This window comes from Podarcis muralis, chromosome 6 (genome assembly GCF_964188315.1).
Source record: "Podarcis muralis chromosome 6, rPodMur119.hap1.1, whole genome shotgun sequence".
NCBI lineage: Eukaryota > Metazoa > Chordata > Lepidosauria > Squamata > Lacertidae > Podarcis > Podarcis muralis.
The window spans coordinates 73,437,194-73,456,132 of record NC_135660.1 but is presented as its reverse complement, the minus strand read 5'-3'; the positions used below and the strand labels follow the sequence as shown (position 1 = coordinate 73,456,132).

General features: G+C 40.8%; 1 protein-coding gene across 3 annotated transcripts in view; it reads left to right on the top strand.

The window, feature by feature from the left end:
• The window catches only part of CABCOCO1 (ciliary associated calcium binding coiled-coil 1), a 59,692-nt gene extending 44,583 nt beyond the window's left edge, over positions 1 to 15,109 (top strand). For all 3 annotated transcript variants that reach the window (XM_077930549.1, XM_028729358.2, XM_028729357.2), the window contains exons 6-8: positions 9,136 to 9,258; positions 10,269 to 10,403; positions 14,817 to 15,109. In XM_077930549.1, coding sequence (XP_077786675.1) covers positions 9,136 to 9,258; positions 10,269 to 10,403; positions 14,817 to 14,891 — 333 coding nt within the window. In that variant the 3' untranslated portion in view covers positions 14,892 to 15,109. The remainder of the gene's footprint in view (positions 1 to 9,135; positions 9,259 to 10,268; positions 10,404 to 14,816) is intronic.
• Positions 15,110 to 18,939: the final 3,830 nt, after the last annotated feature.

Sequence of the window (18,939 nt, the reverse complement as noted above, 5' to 3'; positions counted from 1 at the left end):
TACAGTTCCCAACACCCTTAACAGATTACAGTTCGCAGGATTATTTAGCGGAAGTAATGTGCTTTAAATGGATGGTGTGTATGTAGCTTCTGTCTTCCAGTGTTGTGTCCCTTGACTATTCCTGCTCTTGGTTTGAGGCACATTAAAATCTTCTAAAATATGGGTGAATAAATGGAGAATCCTGCCTGAATGCACAGCTTAGAGTATATTTAATTTACCTTTACTGTATTGATTTTTATTCTTTGGTAGTGGGGGTTCCCTTGACCTTTTAACCACACCACAGAAAATGTACAGTTTTTCAGCCTAGGCCCAGCCATGTTTATTCAGAAGTAAGTCCCATTTATTTCATTATCTTAATTCATTGGACCACAGAGATGTTCAGAGCCCTGTCAGCCTTATGATCCTATGATTATGTTTTTTGAAAAACTAGAGCAAGCGTCGTATCAGTCAACAGCTTGTCCTCTGTATTTTCCTTCAAGTGACTAATGAGCAAAATCCCATGTTATATATAAAGGGGATAAGAGACACAGCGGGAATAAACATATCAATCATGGGCAGCTTCTTCAGTCCTAAAAGATACAGTGAGAAATCAGTCGAAAGAGAGGAGGACCTTGGTTAACTTTCATATTTTCTTTTTTTTCCCCTTGCATGGGCTACATCATCAAAGTGGATTCTAAGCTACTGTTAAAAGACATGTGACAATTACAGGTGTCCCAGAGAGGAATTGCCTGTTTGTAAGAAACATGAAAAACTTGCTACCTATGTCCAAGTATACATTGCGGGAGGGGAGAATTGAACATGGCACAGGGCTGTATAGTTTTGCTATAGTTTGAATTGTTAACCACCAATTTGGGCAGGGAAGGAGCAACTCAGTGCCTCAACAGTCCTGAAATGAATATAGATATTCTAAGCCTCTATCACATATTGTTGATGTACTTTAGTTGTGCAACCCTGGGGACCAAAAATACGTATAAATTTGGAACATGGCCTTTTTAAAAAAGACCTACCTAGCTCACAACAATGTTGTTGAAAGAAAGGGCAACTGCATACAACTTATGTGCTCTTTGGTTTGGAATAACGTTCTTCAACCTTGGCTCCCCAGATGTTGTTGGACTCCTGGCAACATTCCCAGGCACATTTGTTTAGCCATTGATCAGGGATTCCAGCAGTCACTTGGGGCCCAGAGTTGAAGAACACTGATTCATGTGATAAGAAGCTTCCTTAAAGCTTCCCCCCTCACCTAATCACTGTAGATGCCACTGTAGAACCTGGGACCTCCTACATGCAGAGGGTGTGTCGTACCTCTGAGCTATGGCCCCATCCCAGATAGAACCCTGAGCATGTGGGCTGCAGTGGATGCTGTGTGGATACTTCTGGAGCACCTCCACCTGGGTGTTTGTTTGAACGAGGAGAAGGCGTTGGAATGCAGTGTCTTGAGTGGCAGGAAGGAAGTCACATGGGATGGGGGATATTAGGGCAAATAATCCCTGTCCTGGTCATGCCATTGACTTGGCTTCTCCATAGCTTGAGGCACAAGGTGTGGGGATTTAGACCATTTAGAAAGGTGCTGTTTCACTTTCAGCATTCCAGAGCAGGGAAAGTGCATGCTAATAACCTAATTCTAATGATGCAGGCATGAAAACTAACAGTCGCTCAAACAATCTCTAGTCAATTTTCTGATAAAGTGAATTTAGTGTTTCCTCCATTTTATGATTAAAGTGAGCTATGGTACGAGTTTATTTTTAAGTAGGTGTTAATTAAAAATATGGAAATAGGTTGGAACACATTGCTTTTCACAGGCAAGGAATAATCACAACCAATTTGTTCACACAATCGTGCCTGTTTGGGAATGTTTTTAAAAACGGCTTGAGTTTCCGCTTGGTTCTCTGTGTGCTTGTTTCCGCAGCGGAATATGATTCCAATAAAATCAGTAATTGAATTTGCAGTCCAAAGAATAAATGGTTATTTTAACAGAAAGTTGCACGCTTTGTGGAAAAGACTTAAGCTCTTTGTATATTGTATCTAATGGCAGAGGACACAACATTACTGCCTTTACGTCTCCTTACAACCCACACATTTAACTAAATGCATAGTATTTATAAAAGAAACTAGTACGGTTTTTGTATCTTTGAACAACTTTGTGTCCTGCTGTTTCTGGATTAAGACAAGTTTATTTTTAAATGCCAGTTACTTTGAACTAGAAAAAAAAAGTGGTTCATACATAAGCTGGAAATGAGTTGGGTTTTGGCAGCCTTAGTATATGCCTGCAAGGACTCAAAAGAACTTTGATACACATTCTTCAATGGCCTCCACACTGTTAGCTGTTGTGCAGTATTTTGTCTCTGATGCATTCACTCTGTGACAGCTCTTCCACAAAGAGAGATGAGGTAACTGGAAATGACTTTTGAAACACGGGGTGATGGAGAAAGATGGGAAAGATGAGTATTGTAGGGCAACACTAAGTATTTTTTCACACTGTTAGTCATTTAGGCTACCTCGGTGCTGTACATTTAAAGCAGTATGATACCAATTAAACAGCCATAGCTCCCTGCCCACCCCCATCGCAAAATATCCTTGGTTATAGGTGCCAAGAGTTTTAAGGAGATCCTTATTCTCACCACAGAGCTACAATTCCCAGAGTTCCCTAGGAAGGGGCAGGTGGCCCTATTTTCAGAAAGTTGGTTTGCCTTTCTGTTCTCCCTCAACAAAAATCTACAACTTGTCAGTCTGTCCCCCTCCTACCAACATCCCATCTAGCATTGTGGAGGGGGCTGATTTATCTGGATAGGGGTCCGGTCTGTTTTCTGCTCCTTGGGGAGTGCTTTGTTATACTTGACAGCCAGTCATTGGGCACTCTAATGAATGGACTCGCTTCTCTGTGCTTACCGTATTTTTTGCTCTATAAGATGCACCTGACCATAAGACACACCTAGTTTTAGAGAGGAGAACAAGAGAAAAAAAATCCTCTCCCTCTCTGCTCAGCGCCTCTCCAGCAAAGCGGCAGGAGAAATGGAAGGTGCTCCGTTTCTCCTCCCGCTTCACTGAAGGGGCGCTGCGCAGCTCTCCCTCCCTGCGCAGTGCCCCTTCAGCAAAGCGGCAGGAGAAATGGAGCCCCTTCCATTTCTCCTCCCGCTTCGCTGAAGGGGCGCTGCGCAAAGAGGGAAATCTGCGCAGCACCTCTCCAGCGAAGCGAAGCCAGGAGAGCAAGAGGGATCGGTGCACACCGATCCCTCTTGCTCTCCTGGCTTCAGCGAAAGCTGCGCAGCCTGCATTCACTCAATAAGATGCACACACATTTCCTCTTACTTTCTAGGAGGGGGAAGTGCGTCTTATAGAACGAAAAATACGGTATTTACCATGCTGTATTGTGTTTTTTAAAAAAGAAAAAATACTTGTGGCCTCCATCTTTTTATGGCTACATGTGCATGGTCAGATTTTTGCTTTATTCCACATTAGTTGCCAGTGCTGAGATTAGCACGTATGCCTCTTGCAGAGATCTCTGCGTGCTCACCTGTAGAGCATATGGCTGATGCTGGATTGGGAGGCTCTAGAAGGTAGAATATTCTTAAGGGAAAAGTGAGATGAAAACGTTTTGGAAACGCTAGCATAAGGCAGCCATGGTGTGGATCTACATGGGATAGGGGTTGTGAAATTTGATAAGTCAGGAGGGAACTGGTAACTGATGCATCTCAGTTATTTGGACCTTATTTTATGTTGCGACATGCATTTTTTAAAAACTGTGTCAATATATAGATGGGAATTGGTTGTTTTCTGCCAATAGTACTCTGACTGGTTGACTAAGTAGACAAATCAGCAGCATTCATTGGTGTAACAAGAAAATTATCTGTGTTGACCTGCGGGAGAGTGTTTCAAAACTGTTTAATAGCTTGAATCTAAGGGGAAATATTTATGTGTTTTCTGTCAGCAATTTATGGATTGAATGTAGAGGAGCTGAAACCATAAAGCATTGTGCTGCTGCTAAACATCACTTAAAAATTCCATGTTGATATTCATTAGTATAGATTACTGCGTTTCAGATGAATCTCATGTCCTTGAGGCCAAGTTGCTACTAAAGTGATGCACAGCTTCCTAGATTGTCAGTATAATTCTGCCATTAAAATGTTTTGCTGTCCAATATATGTTTCATACTTGTAAAGTAGTTTTATGCAGATATTTTCATATTTATTAGAAGGCCAGGGAAAGCCAGGGTGCACTGTATATAAAACACCATCCCAGGAGGAATAACAGATGGCCCATAGGCCCCACAGCTGGATGAAGGGGATGGTGTCTTCCAGATGTGTCCATCAGCTTCCCAGGCAACCCCACCATATGTGAAGCAGTGTCCCTTCTGCCTGTTTAGACCTCCAGCAAGTATTAGATCTCATTTTATACATTTTGGATAGTTTGGTCCCTTCCTATAGAACACCTTTTCACAGGAGAAATGCCTCATTCTCTGTTTTTAAATGGACCCTAAAGACCTGGATACTATTCTATTTTTAATTGAATAATGCTGCCCATCTACATTTTATGAACTGTAGTTTTAACTTTGGCTGATATTTTTTTAATATTGAAATAAGAAGGTTTTGTCCTGTTCTTTTAATTAATAGTGTTTGATGTTTTTATTGTTTTGTGGCTTTTACTTGCAAACTGCCTTATTAAAAGTATTTTTGTACTGCTTTTGCTTTGAAAGGCCCTATAAAAATGTTTTTTTAATCAATACAAAACATGGCTCAGTCATATTTTTTGTGGCCTCACAAGCTATCACCTAAGTCCTGGAGATCTCATTTTCCCTTTTAACAAGTTTCTAGCTTTCACTGTTTTGAAAGCAGCTTCAAAACATGATGGCAATGTGTTTGGAAGGCTCAAGTTATGCAATTATTTGGATCTCAGCCAAGGCGTACCATCTGGAGTCAATCGATAGGAGGCAAAATTTGGACATGAATCTAAGATACAGTTCAATTCAGGGAATAACATGCTTTCTGTCTACAGAACAAGAGCAGATTTTAATATTACACAAACAACTCCTTTGTAACCTATTAGTCATAGCACTTTACTCTTCAGTTAAACAAGCACAGGCACATCTAATGTGTGCTCTTTTTATTCCCCAAACCTGAAATGCACAGCTAAAGATGAGAGTATTGAGTGAACTTTAGGCTTCCTTAACTTAGCTAAGTGATTCAGTTTACAAGCTTGCCTGTGTCTGCGTTCTGAGAAATGAGACATGTTTGGATATGCCTATGGTATGTTTGTGTCCCATATGTGGTAGAGAATTTTGCGGACATGGCAAGCAAAAAAAGAGAGGAGGAATAGAAATTCAGTGTGATTCTGGTTTGGCCCAAACTCTAAGACAAGGATATAACTCCTAAAATGTGATTAAATATTTGGAGAGGTATGGCTAGATTTTATCACTACGGTTCTAATGTCATCCCTGCTGTTTGAACATTTGATTAATAACGTGTTCACAATATGGATGTAAACATGGCTGGGGAGATTGAGGAGAGAGGGATGAAGGGAGCTTGTGCTGCAAATATCCACTCTTTTTAATGAAAAATTAAGCAGTATTAGATGATAGATTCTGATTTTCTGGAGGCATATTAGTAAAACATTCTGCCCTTTCTCTCACTCCTCGTTTCCAGTTATTGCTCAAGTAGAATAGGTAGCTTTTCCTTCTTCTGCAAAGAAAAATGCTGCTGGAGTCTCCTGCGGTTAGAATTAGCTGTCACAAATAAATAGCTGACTTTCATCTCTGTAATATTACATGAGCAGGTATTCTGTGCTGTGGCTAATGCTATAGAGCCATTTGTATGATATTAAATGTTTTTCCACCAATCAGCTCTCCATTTATACTTCAGTAACCGTAGCATCGTGTATAGAAAAACAGTACAATAATTTTCATTTTAAGAGAACTTAAGTAGCATAACATCTGGGGGGACGTGGGATTTTATACTGGTAGATTGCACAATGTTAATTTTGTCATAACTACCACATCTGCGCAACTCATTCCTTAGGCCTTCTTAGCAACCCCTTTCCATTCATTCTCCAGAATATTTGTTATTATTTATGCCGTTTTAATGTTGCTGTCTTGCACACTTTTGTGTGTGTTTTTTTTAAAAAGCAAATCTGCTGGACGTCAACCACAAACAGCATATGGCAAACACATGGTGGGAAGTGGATCTGTTGTACCACTTCCTATCCCCCCCCCCCCATGAAAATTAAAAGCATATTTGGAGGCTAACTTTTAGACTGCAAGGCTGCATGCTAAAGAACCCACTTTAGGCACACACCAGGGTTCTCGGCAGCAACTCGACTGCTACCAGATTTCAGGGGTGGGTTGACAGGTACCGTATTTTTCGCTCTGTAAGACGCACCACAAGACGCACCTATAAGACCATAAGACGCACCTAGTTTCTGGAAGAGGAAAACAAGAAAAACAAAAATTTGAATCCCAGAAGCCAGGACAGCTAGTGGGATCACAGCGCAGTGATCCCGCTGGCTGTCCTGGCTTATGGGATAGCCGCGCGCAGCCTCTCCCGGGCAAGGGGAGCCTTCATCCCCTGCCTGGAAGAGGCTGCGCACGGCTAAGGCTCCTCCTCGGGGAAAAGCCCCCATGAGCCGCACACACGCTCCACGCGGCTCTTTAAAGGGAGCGCTGAGCAGAGCCTCCCGCCTGCATTCGTTCCATAAGACGCACACACATTCCCCCTTACTTTTTAGGAGGGGAAAAGTGCGTCTTATAGAGCAAAAAATACGGTACATGACGAGGGAGGGCACTTCTAGAAAAGGTGGGTTGCACACACAGCGTTTTTCATGCGGTTTTCATAGCCTACCCATCGACCTCAAGGTAACAGGTGGGGAATAAATTGAGATGGTGATGATGAGAAACACTCTTGTTTGATGGACTTTCCTTCAAACCAGCTTCCATCCAATTAGAAAACAGAAGCCTCAATTAAGCAGAGGTGTGCACATTTCAGGCAGCCAGTGCGCATGCACAGTTAACAGCCTTAGTGAAGTTCAGCGTGGGAAACAAATCATGTTTGGAGCATCAGGTGAAGACATCCCTGCCCCCTCTCTGGTCCATATAGCAATATTAAAAAGTGACTTGGGCCACAGGGGCTACCTCATCATGTTTCAAGCCATTAATATGTACCTAGCCAGAGTGGCTTATAGAGGCCCGGTTCAAAATCCTTTTGCATCATGGCAGTCAAACTGCTGAGGATCTGATTTTGTAGAATGCCGAATCGTTACAAGACATAGGTTTGCATAATCACTGCTTTATTCTTTTTAAACATTTTTGTAATGCAAAGATGACACATTGCATAGGGAAGTGAAAAACATTCTAAGAAAATGTAAATGTTTTGTAACTTAGAAAAAATAACAATCCTTTTTTAAAAAAATTTAAATTCATTTGTGGACCTAATTCCCTTGAAGCCTGTAGAAGCAAAACGCCTTTATTCTACATTCTTAAGAAAGCTGTAATTTTTTTCTTGGAAAAATTGCAACTTTAAAAAGAGGATTATAGTGGTGACCTTGTCTCCTCTATTTTTAAATAGATTTTACTGCATAATCATTGGTAATCGTATACATGAGGTTTTGTTTAAAAGAAACACAAAGGCTTAATTGTATTTTTTTAAAAGGAAAGTATTGCATCAGAAGGATTCATTTAAATACATTTGGCTCTGGGCTCTCTTCACAATTCATTCATTCTGATTTTCCCCTGGACTTGTTAAGAATGCAAAATTTAGGAAGGACTGAGCCAAATAACGCTTTTTAGATCACTACATTCTGGCTTCAAAGCATAGTTCAGCTCAAAAACCTCTGTTACTAAAGAAAATACTTCATTTTAATTCTTTGTTTGCAGTTGCATTTTTTTAAAAAAGCTATTGTCTAAATGTTAGGGTTGTTGTGACTCACAAAAGCAGCGAGTTCTGGGATAATGTCAGTATAATTGGCTGTTTGAAAGGGCGGCAGCAGCAGAGAAAATGCAGGGAGAGCCACTGTAGGTATACAGGTCACTGTAAAGACATGTGTATACATGCAAACATCTTAATGGCTAAGGCTTGAATAATTTTGAAATTCTGAATGGCCAGCAATGCATTTGTAATGCGTTTAAAGACATTCAGTGATATATCCTGGGAGTGCCAACCCTTTTGATCCTAGGAGCAGATCTGAAAACTTAAGAAACTGCCATGGGCACCACGAAATGCCCATTTCGCAAAAGAAAAATTGGGAGTGCTTAGAACCCCCTCCCTGCAAACAGCAGGCAAAACACTGCACAAACTCCCCAAACAAAACATAAGGGGGGGAAAGTAGGCCAGTTGCACAAACACACCAAAAATGCAATCCTGCCCATCCAACAGTCTCAAACCCCCTAATATAAAAAAGAATTGGGGGGCTAGGAGCCTGAGGCCCCCAAAGCAAAACATTGGGGACCCATGTCTAGCCAGCTTTTCCCAACCCAACAGCAAGTGATTGGAAAGGCTGTTTTTTTCACCCTTATAGCCAGTCAGCTTCTCTTTGCTTTACAGGAAAGAATCTTTCAGGTTTCCTTTATTTATTTATTTTTTTAACTCTTCCTTCCGTGTGCAGGAAAAGATTGTCGCCCACAAATCACTGGCCTGGCAATGAAAGTGCAACTATCTTGTGCTTCAAGAGCAGCACAGTAGTAGCAAAAAAAGGTTGTGTTGGTTTCTGTACTGAAGGCCAGCAGTTTGGGCTCTAGCATCATTCTGCAGACCGGGAATTGAAAACCACTCTTTTATAAACTAACAAAACTATGCCCTGATAAGGATAGTCCTTTTCTATAATGTATTTATATTAAACGGTAGTGATATCCATAATCACAGGTCCTTCTAATGGTGCAATATTCCATGCTAAGTAATTGAACAGAATTCAGCATCTGCTGACAGATGAATGCTTTTTCAGCTTTTAGGAGGACCGCTGGAAAAAACATACGACTAGAAATTAAATACAGATCTGGAAAGGATGACAGGAAACTGCCCAGTTCAGAGTACTTGGGAGAGTAACAAAAAGTGTTTTTGGTTAACAGCCTAAAGTGTGTTGAAAAACCCATCAGCGTATTATGAACATTAAATACATCTTTGTTGTATAAGCTTTTTCATTTTGTTTTCCAAACAGAATGTTGTAGAACTGGTCAAGCCCGCCGATAGCCCTTTCCCTGCTCCTTTGGAAGAAGGTTTGGCGAACGATATATATTCCAAATTTATAGCACAGATCCCAGGTGAAGAGGATGCAACTAAGGTAAAGGAGAATTTTCCTATTAAAACTATCTTGGTCAAGGAAATGATATGCTCCTTAATTATCCATCAGGGTGAGGCCTTTGGGAACTGCTGCCATAGAATTTTTGCTGGTCTTCTAACATAGAAGCATAGAATTGGAAGGACCTTGAGTATCATCTCGTTCAACTTCCTGCAATGCAGGAATATGCAGCTGTCCCTTACGGGGATCAAACCTGCAACCTTGGTATTACCAGCACTTATGTTCTAATCAACTGAGCTATCCAAAAAATGCAAGGCGAGCTGGTGTGTTGCATATATTTTACTTCCTCTGCAGAAGTAGACATAATTGAATGCAGTTTATACTTACACCCACTTTAAGATGAGAATTTGTTTCCTCTGTTACAGAGGTCCCCAATGTGGTTCCCATGGAAACCCAGCACCCACCAAGTCTCCCCCCCCCCCCAGCTGAAATCAGACTTGGAAGTAGTATTCTGCTTTTGGGTTGTGTTTGTGGCACTCCTCTAAGAAAGCAGTACTGCAAATAAATCTGTTTTCATTGATGAAATGTTGGGCACTGCATTCGTTGAGTTTGTGAACACCATGATTTTGCAAGATGAGATCAAATGCTTTGCAGGGTCACCAATTTACAAGGACATGGATAAGATCCTCAGCTGCACATTTTGTGTCCAACTGCACACTAAAAAAAAGCCTTAAAAATACCTGGTAACTAATAGAAAAGGTGGCGTGTGATGGTGTTCATCACAATTTTTCTGGTTTGTAGAAGCCCATGGGCCCAAAATAGCTGGTGACCTCTGCATCTACTATACCAGCTGGTAGCAAGGCACTTGCTAGCTTTGAGTCTCTGCTCTTCTGCTCAGTTTCTTAAGTAATGTGACAGCCTTCCGTCCACTGGCTTGGCCAAAACAACCTTCCAAGTTACCTCTTTTACGCCAATACTGTACAGCAATGCTGCTTTTGCTTATGGTGCCGAAACGAACACATTTCATCTAAGATTTCCTCCCACCCTGTTAGGAAATGGAGGGAGGCATTCCTCAGGAAGAGGAGGCTGAAGCCGAAACCATTGTGGATCCTTTGACAGGTTACACCATTGAGGATGTTCAGATGGTACTGGGCCAGCTCACCGGTGAAATGCTCAGCGGTATTCAGGTATTTTCGGAGAGGTGGCGATGGCACTCTGTTGCAGCAAAACACAACAAAGGATCTTGTGACTTTTAAAAAGTTTCTTACTGCATAGAATTTTGTGGACTACAGTCCATTGGTTCGTGAAAACCTTATGCCATAATAAATGCGTTAGTCTTCAGGGTGCCACAAGACTTTATTCTATATGCATGATGCATATAGAAATGTGCATTGATGCAAGATCCTGCACGCAGCTCATTATAGACTGAAGTACAATACAGTGGTACCTTGGTTCTCAAACTTAATTCGTTCCGGAAGTCTGTTCCAAAACCAAAGTGTTTTTTGTTCATATTATTTAGCCCCTGCCCATTGACCTTAGAATTATACTACAGTGGTGCCCCGCAAGACGAATGCCTCGCAAGACGAAAAACTCGCTAGACGAAAGGGTTTTCCGTTTTTTGAGTCGTTCCGCAAGACGAATTTCCCTATGGGCTTGCTTCGCAAGACGAAACGTCTTGCGAGTTCTTGCGAGTTTGTTTCCTTTTTTTTATAGCCGCTAAGCCGCTAATAGCCGTGCTTCGCAAGACGAAAAAACTGCAAGACAAAGAGACTCGCGGAACGGGTTAATTTCGTCTTGCGAGGCACCACTGTATTTCTGTGATCCAAACAATGCCTAAATTATTTGGGATTGCTTCTGCACTCAAGCCCTTTTGGATTGCTGGAACGTTTATTTTCCATAATTAGCTGGAAGCAGAATTAAAATAGAGGTCCTATATTATGATCTTTGTATAACGCTTACCCATAAGTTAGCCACATTCATCAGAGACACTTTCTAACATTAGTTAAAAGTTTCTGTCTGCAGGATTTGGCCTTTTCATTGTTTCGTGCTGATGGCTTCTGGGGATTAGTCTCTTAATTGCTCCAATATCAGTTCTTGTTCATGCCATAGGCAGAGTTTTAGTGACTTGTTGACCTGCATTTTTTGGAAAAATAATAATGCCATTTCACTATTAAACATGAAAAGAAAAAAATAACATGAGAAACTCAGTAATTAAAGCCTTCAGATAATACTCTGCATGGAAACAGAAACTGAAAATGGAGCAATTAAAGATAGGCATTTCCCAGGGCCATTAAGAGCCCGTTAATCACTAATGCCTAGCTGCAATCAACAGGAAGTGACACAACAGGCAGGTCCTACAAACTTGAAACCTTTAATTAAAGGCACAGGAACTCAGGAAAGCTGGAATAGTGCTTTGTCTGTCCCCAGTGGGCAGGCTGGTGCTGCAGTTGCATTTTATTGCTAAAAACGTTTTCAAAAGTTACAAATCATAAAATATGCCAGAGGACAATACATAACAGTGAGGATTTGGCAGTGGTGTCCCCTGGATTCTCTACCAAAAGTAAGTGAACAAAGAATAGCAATTCCAGAAGAAAGGGCTGGAGTGGAATGCTAGATAATAATGCATAGGGTGAAAAGTGTGTTTCATGCAGCAGCATACAATTTTCCAATATAGAAAATAAACAGGACTAAAGGTTGGTGTGTGGTTTGTTTCAGGCATTAGTTTATTGCTTGGCAGATGCAAGGACAGAAGAACAAGGCAAATCAGGACTGCGCAGAGTAGGACCTACAGAGCTTTAACAAACCCCACCAGCCATGTGTTGTGGCCTACCAAGTACACAACAGCTCACCCACTGCTATTTTTTTGTCCTAGCTGGGCAGGAAAAGCAGAAAAGCCTATATATGAAGAAGTGCCCTCCATAGCTAGCAGGCAGCATCCAACATGATACATTGTAAGGTGTTTAGATCTAGGTTAGATAGTACCATTCTGCGAGAGTCTGCATATTCAGCTTCAGGCATAACCATCATATGACTTCCTTGGTTTGTAAGTCTACTGTGTCATATAAAGACATTTGCATTCTTGCCCTCTCATGCAGCATTAGGAAGCAGTTGAAGGACAGTCAGGCTAACCTCACATGTTTGTCCTCTTTTTCAATAATTGTATAGAAGAAACACAGTTCTCTTCAGTGGATTTGCAACCAACAGTTCCCTCTAACGCAAATCAGGGGTACTTAATAAAATCACTATAAACACGTGCCTTTAGGATGGGCCTCTTCTTTCTCCCTTCCTCCCCATCTTCTGCCCCTGGCACTATTGTGAAAAGTCAGATAGCCCCCCCCCCCAAGTTACATTTTAAATAAAGCGATGTAGGTATTTTTATTTGCATGTCAGCAATTTGCAAAAATGTGTCAGTGGGCAAAATAAGTTTTGGTTTGGTTATTTTGATGTGTATCTATCTAGTGCCTGCCATTACTTGAATATCTTGTGGTTTAATCCCAATACAAGGACTGTCTCTCTCTCTCCTTGCCCCCACCCCCACCCTCACCTTGTTTCTTACGAGGCTTCATATCTTTTTGGAACCAGTTTTAGACTTGGAACAATTAAGCTGCTATCCTGTTTGCACTTACTGGGGAGTGGTAGCATTGAACTCAGTGGGGCTTAGCCATGCATAGGATTGCAGCGTTTTAAAAATGTTTAAGACTCTCTGCTTCTATGGCCCAGCTATAGCTCTTTTCTCATCTCCCCTTCTCCCTTCTCTCTTTATCCTGTGTGAGCCATTTGCTTTCTGCCCTGTTTCTGGAGCTGCTGTCTTGCTCAGCATCCCCACATACGATAAGGAGAAGTTCATCCTGTGATCGCTATAAAAGTCAATCTCTGGAAATCCACCTGTATTGTTGTCTATATCCCTGAACCATTTAATTGTAGTGGGTCTTTGTCCGATTGAACAGATAACCCTCCTGTCAAAATCAAGGAGGATACTCATCAAGCCTCAGGGATTTTGGATGTCTTCTTAGGGGCGAATCCAAGGTGCCCTTTTGTCTTTATGTTCCACTGTCTAACTCCCCCACTCCCTTCCTTCCTTTTTTATTCTGGAGGATTTTATTAATCTGGGCCACGTATGAGGAACATGATATGATTCTAATCTGTATTCATTTTATTTAAGATGCATCTTCTGCCACCAAAAAGGGACCCAGAGCAGGGTGCAAACATTATACAATCCATAAAGCCAACGATTAAAACAATTTTACAATCTAGTTTACATCTTTTGTTGAGGTTTGCTGTTAACACTGTCTCTGAAACAAATTGTTTCAAACTGGGTTTATAAAAATACTGTGTGATTTTAACTAGGATCCCTATGGGCCACCAATGGGGCTTCAAACTTAAGAGATCCTCAGGGTGCCCTTCTGATATTTAACAGTGAAGGCATAACTAATCTGTGTTAAATTATTCTGTTCTTATGCATTCATGTTCAGAGACATGAGAAGTATTTAACTGGGTGCGTATAAGGTCCATTTTCATCCATCGTTTTTGTCAGAATCTCAGTAACCATTAGACATGAGGCCTTCCACCAGAAATTGGCCTAAATGGGCCACAATCTTTCTGCCTGTGCCATATTTAAAACATTGCCTACTAGTTCTCTTTCACAAAGTGATTTTTGAGCTAAATTCCGTTCCAGTTCACCAAGACTTCAACAACATCCTTTTGAATTCAGCAGAGAATTTGGTATTAATTCTTAGATGCATTTAAACTATGTCTAAAGTAGCAGAGAGAGAAAACTGTTATTTTTCTGTTGTATTCTGTTGCTTTGGAGGCTGCTTTTGTCAACCATATTCCCTCCACCAAAACAGGAAATTACAGAATACACAAAAGTATACATTTCCTACAAAAGAGATACACACATCCACCTATTTAAAAGGTTACATAAATTCAAAGGCCACTGATACATTTCAGCCAGCATTTGTACAAAGTTGCAGAAACAAAACAAAATGAAAGTTGCAGACACATACTATCACTGTCAAGGAATATTTGTTGCCATCCTTGTGACATTGTTCTGTATACTGCAAGGAAATCCAAACATTCTGATGCTTGTTTGTATGATGTTCATTTGCAACGAAGCTTTAGTAGAGAGAGAGACAAGCAACATCTAGTAAAGTAGTTCTGGCTTGTTGTTGTGCACATTGCTTCATTACATTTCCAGTAATGCACTCTTAAGTGCAATAGATCTGCTCTAAAGATTAAACATCTGCTGTGAAGGGAGGGGAGGATGGAAAATAACTCAAATGCCAGAGGATTCCACCTCCTCTCACCAATTTAGATTTATTGGTAAAATTCATCTGAGAAGGCAAGGTTACTGGTCGGGTGGATTGAGAGATGGTTGTCACTTCCTGTTCATGACAAGCATATATAGTGTATTGAACTATGCACACAGTAATGAGATAAAGTATTGTTGTGCAAGTACAGGCTGGGGCATCGTAACATCTGCAAAACAGGAAGCTGTCCAAAGAATAATGCCAGCCTTTGCTATAGTGAAACCATGAAGACAATGTGCAGTAGCTGATAGCTCAGTTACATCTACTTCTTCTTTAAAATTGTCTTTACAGACTGAGATTAATGAAAGGCTACAAACGCAGCAAGAGGCCTATTCTGCAAGAATAGACAAGCTGAAGAAGGCCTGAAAGAACTGAGCAAGCAGAGGGATGGTGGTGTCTTGCACTTGCTATATAAAACACAGGACAGCAAGCCCTGTGATGTGTTGCTATTACCTACAGTCAGCATAATTGGGACGCTGTTTCATCATCCAGAAAGCACTGTTCTTTACCATAGCACATCTATTTTTATATTATTTGAGTGTTCTATGAAAAGATAAATAAAATTAAACTTTAATTTTCCTCTATTGAAGGTTGTGTTTGTTTGTTTGTTTGTTTGTTTGTTTGTTTGTTTGTTTGTTTGAATCTGAGAGTCATCAGGGTTGTGAAATTTTCCCCTATATGTGTGTTGGTGGAAGATATTCGGAACATCCAAGGGCATAAAAATATTGTAACCTTTTGGGGGATCATAAACAAGCAGCCTCTTACCTAGAATAGTTACGTCATCCCTTAGGGATGGATTGATCGGTCTGTTTCAGGCCCATGTAAGTTTTGCATGAAGCCAGTCATAAATCCATTCTGTCCCATTTCTCATCTGTTTTAAAAAGAATGAGAACATGTTAGTTAAAGCCATACTTTATGTCATTGGGTGCATTTCTAAACATTTTTGATTATAAAATATGCTTTTTTTAGCATTGTTTTTGAGACAAGCACCCTATCATAAAATTCAGAGAAATCTGGAGGATAGTTAAGTTCCAGTGTTTGTACTAGGTACAAACAAGGTACCTAGTACAAATAAGGCCAGTTAGGGCAATGAAGCAATATTGCAAATGTAGCCATAGCCTAGATCTGTATAATAGTATTATGTTGTTGGCAAGTTTAATTTTTGATCCTTTTCTTAGCATTTCTATTGCCAGACTCTCCTAAATCAATATTGCCAGCTATTCAGACGGTTATGTACTATGCTTGAGATCATAATGCAAAGCCCATGTTTGTCTTTTTATGGACTAGGCCTGACTTTGATTTACTTTAGCGAACTCTGAAGATCAACTGATACCCCCTGCCACCTCCCAGGTTTTATGGAGGCCCTGGGAGCTCTATAAAACACTTTGAAGATGAAAAAAGTGCTATATAAGTGTGCAACGATGCTGATTTGTTCGACTTCACACATATGCTGGACATCTGTGCACTTAAAAATTGGCTAAGTGAAGCCCAAGTCCTGTATGATAAGAGGCCCACTGAAGTGAATAAAATTTAATTGTGTTGATTATATTAAGCACACTTGGGACTTGATTAGGGTCTTAATGGGAAATGGAAAGAAGGGACAAAAACCAGCTGGAAAGAAAATGAGAATGCATTATAAATGCACATGTAACATTGAAGAGAAGGGTACCTTCTGGTTCATTGATATGTAGGTAGACTCCATTTGGCTGCTCTTTTAACGGCTTGCCACGAATGAGACACTTGAAAAGTTGTGTCAAGGGTGGTTGGTGCCTAATGACTCATTCAGACTTGCCAGTCACCGCTTGGTGCTGCAGCTTCATTTGGTAAATAAGATTAGGCATTTGCCAGGGTCCCAAGGCTTGTGAGGGACCACCACCCTGAAAGAGACATCATTTGGACTTTGTATGGAGCACCCAAGAAAGCCTGAGGCAACATGTGAGAATTACCCATCTGCATGTTCTACCTCTTCCAGGTTAAAGAGGCTGGGGTAAGGGTGGGGAGATCAGTGAGGTTGCCCTGCTTGAAGAACTGCACACTACTGGAGCCAGCACAAATCCCAGTGCAGTCACCTTGTGATAAACCTGCCAATATGAACTAACTTTTCCAAATGATCCAAGGCTATTACGACTGAGCTACAGTGGTCCATTGGTTCTCAATCCATTCCGGGAGTCCATTCGACTCCCAAAACTGTTCGAAAACCAAGGTGCGGCTTCAGATTGGGTGCAGAAGCTTCCTGGACTCAGTCGGAAGCTGCGGAAGCCATGTCGGACGTTTGGCTTCTGAAAAATGTTCGCAAGCCAGAACACTCACTTCCAGGTTTGCAGCGTTCGGGAGCCAGGCCGTTCAACAACCAAGGTACCACTGTACTCTTTGAATTTGCTAACTTATCAGGTTGTTCCCAACCCCAACCTGCTATGTCGGGTTGATGGGGCAGGGGGATATCAAATATGAGTATTCCATATGTATTTCTTAATGATGCAAAAGACTGTATACAGCTAACAGAAATTCCACACTTCTTGTGCCACTGTCGTTCCCTTGAAGGCCATACTACTATAAAAAGGAACAAGGTTTGTTTTGTTTTTTAAGGCTTGCAACCATAGTCTCCCAGTTCATGGTTTGCGAGTGTTTCAGTTTGGTCCATTAGTTTGACCCCAAGCCCATGCAGCCTTAATCTGGTCAGTGTGAAGATGGATGGGGCTGAGACTGCAGGAAGCCTGCCATTTCCATAGCCTTATTATGCTTCCTTGAATACCTTCCTTGTGCCCCATTCGAGTTTCCCATCCCAAGAATGAACATGCTCAGTTGACTCATCTGGGGAGATTTAATCATGTTTTCTGCATCCACACTAAGAATTGGGGAAGTTGTCTTGACCAAGCTTAAAAACTGCCCACACTTCTGATAGGCTAAGATTATTATTATTATTATTATTATTATTATTAGCAGCAGCAGCAGATTTTCATTATTTTGGGGGAAAGTAACCAGCTAATGTGGAGAACGAAACTTACAACTAGAAAACAGAGAAACTAAGAAAAGCGAAAGTTGATGGATTTTCCAATGGCCTGAGCTTTTGTCTAGGTAATATTTGCCCAATTATACTAATTGTTCCAGTTTTGCCCAATTTAAGTTCCATCAACGTATTTAGATAATGTTTATTTTGATCATTTATTAACTGAATGCAGTGAGTTTATAAGCAAAAGTTGCTTTGAGCTCTCTGTGACTTTTCTGGCATGCACAATATTGCAGACTCCAAGGGATATAAGTGTATAACAATTTTTTACATCCAACCAACATTTACAATGTGTCGGCCAAAGCAGCTTCTTTCTACTGCATAAAATAACCTGTGTGACATTGGGAATCGGACACCACTTGCTCTTTTTGTTTGTAAATTCAGCATATAATAAAAATATGTCTGTACACCAAACTAACCTGCTTTCCCCCTTCTTCTCACTAGTACACGGATTCTTTGTTAATATTATATTTTTAATACCTTTTTTTCAACGTTAAAAGCAGGACAAAGTTTGCATTCACTTAACTTTAAAATTCAGTGATTGCCAAGAATGTCCCAGACAGTAAAATCTGCTTTCAGGTTACTAAAATACTTTTTAATACAGGTTTACTGTACATTGCTGCCTGCGCATGGTCAATTCACACATGATGTTTCTTTGGTGTGCACATAAGGTTTGTAAACTATCCCACCCCTCGCAAAAATAAATGAATTGTGGTACATTCATCAGAGAGCCAAGTTTGACTGCAGTTCCCTATCAAGAGCATTTTGAGTTGCAAGCCTACGTTTGCCCACCATAATGCGTGAATGGGCTTCTCAAAAGACTTACTTTAAATGAGGGTTTAAATTAAGTTGGGGGGGGGGGGAGAGAAGGCAGGAGCCACTGCTGGTTATCCCAGAAACCAAATTGTCTTTTAACAGCTGGCAACTTTCAGTGTTCCATCATGTCTGCCCAATAGTGCCCTCTTGTTGTTACTATTTGCATGCCAAGGCAGGACAGGACAGCTCAAGCCTGGGAATTAACACCAGATTATTTTTTCCCCATTCCAGAGAGCTAAAAGCAGTATGAAATGTGTACACTTGTGATGCTCCCCCAACCCCCGTCCCAATAACATCTTTTCACCAGATATCAATAATGAGTCCCATTATTTCTAAGGGTTTGGGTAGGGTTACAGAAAGAAGAATGCTGGAAATTATACATTAAACCACAGACAGCAAATATGTGTCATTTCCACCATCTGTACTCTGATGCAACAACACTGTACCACATGAAACTATTATAATACCTTATTTAGTTGTTTGTGAGAGAGGCAGCAAGGTTAAGATAAAAAGACCGTTTTGAGCTTGAAGAGGTGACACGTCTGTTGCATTTCAGCTACCTTGAATTTTCATCTGGATATTTTACAGCAC